Source organism: Eulemur rufifrons, chromosome 8, assembly GCF_041146395.1.
Source record: "Eulemur rufifrons isolate Redbay chromosome 8, OSU_ERuf_1, whole genome shotgun sequence".
Classification (NCBI taxonomy): Eukaryota; Metazoa; Chordata; class Mammalia; order Primates; family Lemuridae; genus Eulemur; species Eulemur rufifrons.
In genome coordinates this window covers 79,764,104-79,767,925 of record NC_090990.1, presented here as the reverse complement: position 1 = coordinate 79,767,925, position 3,822 = coordinate 79,764,104, and the positions used below count along the sequence as shown (strand labels likewise).

Genomic DNA, 3,822 nt, shown 5'->3' with positions numbered 1-3,822 from the left:
TCCCTCAGTACATATGACATAACCTTTAAGTCATGTCCAAACATAGAAAGGGATCGGCTCTCTCCTTAGTAGTCTCCTCTTCAGCTACTCGCTCCGCTGGTTTCTGAGCTTGCTGCTGGCAAACAGGAGTCCTCAACAGGAAGAGGTCGGACTCGGAGTAGTCGCCTGAGCCTTTCATCTCAGAAGTTCAAGGTACTTTGTACAACTTCTGCCAACCACGGCGTATATCCCACAGGGCATTTGTAAGCCATGGCTGCCAACAGGAAGAAACTGGTTACTGTTGATGATGGAGCTTGTGGCAAGACTTGGTTGCTCATAGTCTTTAGCAAGGACCAGTTCCCAGAGGTGTATGTGCTCACGGTGTTTGACAACTATGTGGTAGATATCAAGGTGGATGGAAAGCAGGTAGAATTGGCTTTGTGGGATACAGCTGGGCAGGAAGATATGACCATCTGAGGCCCCTCTTCTACCTACACACTGATTTTATACTGATTGACAGCCCTGATAGTTTAGAAAACGTCCCAGATAAATGGACCCCGGAAGTCAAGCATTTCTGTACCAATGTTCCCATCGTCCTTGTTGGGAACAAGAAGGATCTTCAAAATGATGAGTACACAAGGAGGGAGCTAGCCAAGATGAAGCAGGAGCCTGTAAAACCTGAAGCAGGCAGAGATATGGCAAACAGGATTGGCAATTTTGGGTACATAGAGTGTTCAGCAAAGACCAAAGATGGAGTGAGGGAGGTTTTTGAAATGGCTATGAGAGCTGCTCTGCAAGCCAGATGTGAAAAGAAAAAATCTGGGTGTCCCGCCTTGTGCCTTGCTGCAAGCACAGCCCTTAAGTGGTTAATTTTGAAATGCTGTTTATTAATTTCAGTGTAGGATTACTGGCCTTTTTCATTTATCTATAATTTACCTAAGATTACAAATCAGAAGTCATCTTGCTACCAGTATTTAGAACCCAACCATGATTATTAATGATGTCCAACCAATCTGGCCCACCAGAGTCTTTCTGACACTGCTCTAACACCCCTTTTCTGCACTCCCACCTGATATACCAGGTGCTAATTCAAGGACTTTCTTAATTACTTCTTACTTCTTTCTAGAAACAGTTGGTAACTTTTGTGAATTAGGCTGTAACTACTTTATAACTAACACATCCTGCCTATCATCTGCCAGCTACAACGTATTCTGATGTGTCACCATTTCAGAGCTCTACTCCTTAAGAGAATTCATTGGCATAGCTCTGGGGTGAGCATCCAGTTTTTTGAAAGTGTGCTCAGCCAGAAAGGCCCAAGTCCATGCAGCTGTGGCAAAGTTACAGTTCTGTGGTTTTATGTTAGTTACCTTACAGTTACTGTGTAATTAGTGCCACTTAATGTATGTTACCAAAAATAAATATATCTCCCCCCAGAAAAAGAAACATAGAAAGGAATTCAGTCCTAATTACTACTAACCTTTACCTAAACATAAAGCATATAAAAGAAAATCATAAGTAGACAGGGTTTTCTCCACTTGTGGAGACAGACCCATTTCCCCTTAGGAAATGTATTTTCGCTTTGTACCCTTAAACTTCACTCAAAATAAATTCTTCACCACTTACTGAGTGTCAGTCACCTCTCTCTGTTGTGCAGGCCAAGGTTTGCAATTCCTCCAAGCCAGGAGCCCCAAAATTGGGACAACACTTCAAAGTCCAGCTATGGACTGAACCGTGACAAGGCCAGAGAGAAACAACAACCAGCTTTTTGGTTCTACCTGTGGCTCAATTCCCACATTAACTGAGTACCAAATAATATGTAAGCCTCTAGGTAAGCAAAGAAGAGTAAGGCAGTTTCTCCCCGAAGTTATTAGAGCATAATGGAGAGACTGAGAAGTAGTCAATTACAATGTCATCCACAATAATAAACTGGTAAGGTATTTATCTTACAGTTTATTAGGGGACAACAATTACAATATAACAAACTGTAACAATAACAGGCAACATTTATTGAGCACTTAGGTGGTATGCACTGCATGTATTCACAATATGATGAAGTATTAACTATTTTTACTGTTTTATAGTTTCCTAAGTTAAACAATTTGCTACAAGGTCACACAGTTATTAACTAGAAGACTGGGATATGAACCTGGGTGGTCTGAAGTGAACACCACTGTCTGACAATCCCAATGCTCTGCCACTTTTGCGATAGAGAATGTTCTGGCAACACATAGACTATATACTTAATCCAGTCTGGGACTTGCCATAAGATATTAATCAGGGAAGTAATCATATTTGCATTTAGGAATGATAGCTTTGACAGTATAAGGAGGGTGAATTAAAGGCCTAAGAGCTTGAAGGAAGAAATGCCAATGATGCAACTATCCAGGCAAGAGATAATGAAAAGTTGAAGTAAAGCAATGGCAGTAGAGTTGGAATATAAAAGTTGTACTACTATCTGACATCTTAGATTCCTATTTTAGAAACTTAACCTCCTCAGAAGAAGCCTTGCCTTTTTATTTCTAACTTTGGCTATGAATTCCTTGTTCTGACCTATTTATCCCATTCCAACTACTTCCAGTGGTAGGGGGAAGTGAAAAAGATGGTAATATAATGTAGAGACAGCCAGGCAAGAGTGGACAATAATAAGCATCTGTATAGTGCTTTCATATACATTATCTGTCTTAATGTTCACAACAAACCTGTGAGGTTGGTGTTCTATTTGGAAATTAGAGACTGAGGCCTAGAGAATTAAAGTGACATGCCAAGATGACATAATGAGTAAGTGGCAAAGTTGGGTTAAATTCTGAGTCTTTTCAGTTATCTACAAAGAAAGCAGAGTTAGGCTAATAACAGATTCTTCCATAGAACAATGGCAGTCAGAAAGACAGTGGATTCATATCTTCAGAATGCTGACAGAAAATAACCATCAACCTAAAACTGAGTACACAGCAAAATTATCTTTCAAGAATGACGGTGAAGAAATAAATAATTTCCAGATATAGCCTGGCATGGTGGTGCATGCCTGTAGTCCCAGCTACTCAGGAGGCTAAGGCAGGAGGATCACTTGAGCCCAGAAATTTGAGGTTGCAGTGAGATGTGATCATGCCACTGCACTCCAGCCTGGGTGACAGAGCAAGACCCTGTCTCTAAAATAAATAAATAAATAAAATCTCAATTAATAGAGTTAAGACATAATTTAAGACTTTAAGATAATTATTCAAGGTAAGACTTCAAGGCTAACCACTAAAGTAATACTGTATATAACTTCTAATTTAACTAAAGGAAAAACTGGACTAAAGAGAAAATACACTTTAAAAAAAAACCGTAACACTTTAATTAGCATAAAAAACAGGATGAAGAGAAAGCACTGAAGTAACAAAATAGTAATAAATTCACATGTATCAGTAATAACAATGTAAGTAAAGTAAACTTTCTGGTTAAAAGCTAGAGATTGGTTAAAAATATATACTATTTACAAGAAACACACCTAAAACATCAAAGATCATGAGAAGTTGAAAATAAAAAGATGGAGAAGATGCAGCAGATAAATGCCAGCTAAAAGATAGTTGGTATAGCTATATTAATGACAAATTAGACTTTAATATGAAAAGCATTATCATTTACCAAAAAAGTCACTACAAAATAACAAAAATTACATTTATCAGGAAAATATAACCATTCACACTTTTGTATGCAATAAATATTTTCACAATATTCCAAAACTCCTGAAGGCAAAAAGATAAAAAAAGAAAAAAAAAGTAAAGAAAAAAATTTTCAAAATATGTCAGTCAGAAATTGATAGAACACAAGAAGAAACTCGTAAACTCACTAGTACGTTGTGAA

The 3,822-nt window shown here is 38.1% G+C and overlaps 1 protein-coding gene across 1 annotated transcript; it reads left to right on the top strand.

The window, feature by feature from the left end:
* Positions 1–249: 249 nt before the first annotated feature.
* LOC138389724 (ras-like GTP-binding protein O-RHO) lies at positions 250–686 on the top strand. The gene is made up of 2 exons (XM_069478285.1): positions 250–405; positions 514–686. Exons 1-2 carry the CDS (start codon positions 250–252, stop codon positions 628–630), a joined length of 273 nt encoding a protein of 90 aa, XP_069334386.1. The 3' UTR covers positions 631–686.
* Positions 687–3,822: the final 3,136 nt, after the last annotated feature.

Coding starts and splice junctions, on each gene's coding strand:
- LOC138389724 (XM_069478285.1), top strand. CDS start 250: ATGGCTGCCAACAGGAAGAAACTGGTTACTGTTGATGATGGAGCTTGT. Junction 406..513: donor TCAAGGTGGATGGAAAGCAG/GTAGAATTGGCT, acceptor CTGATAGTTTAG/AAAACGTCCCAGATAAATGG.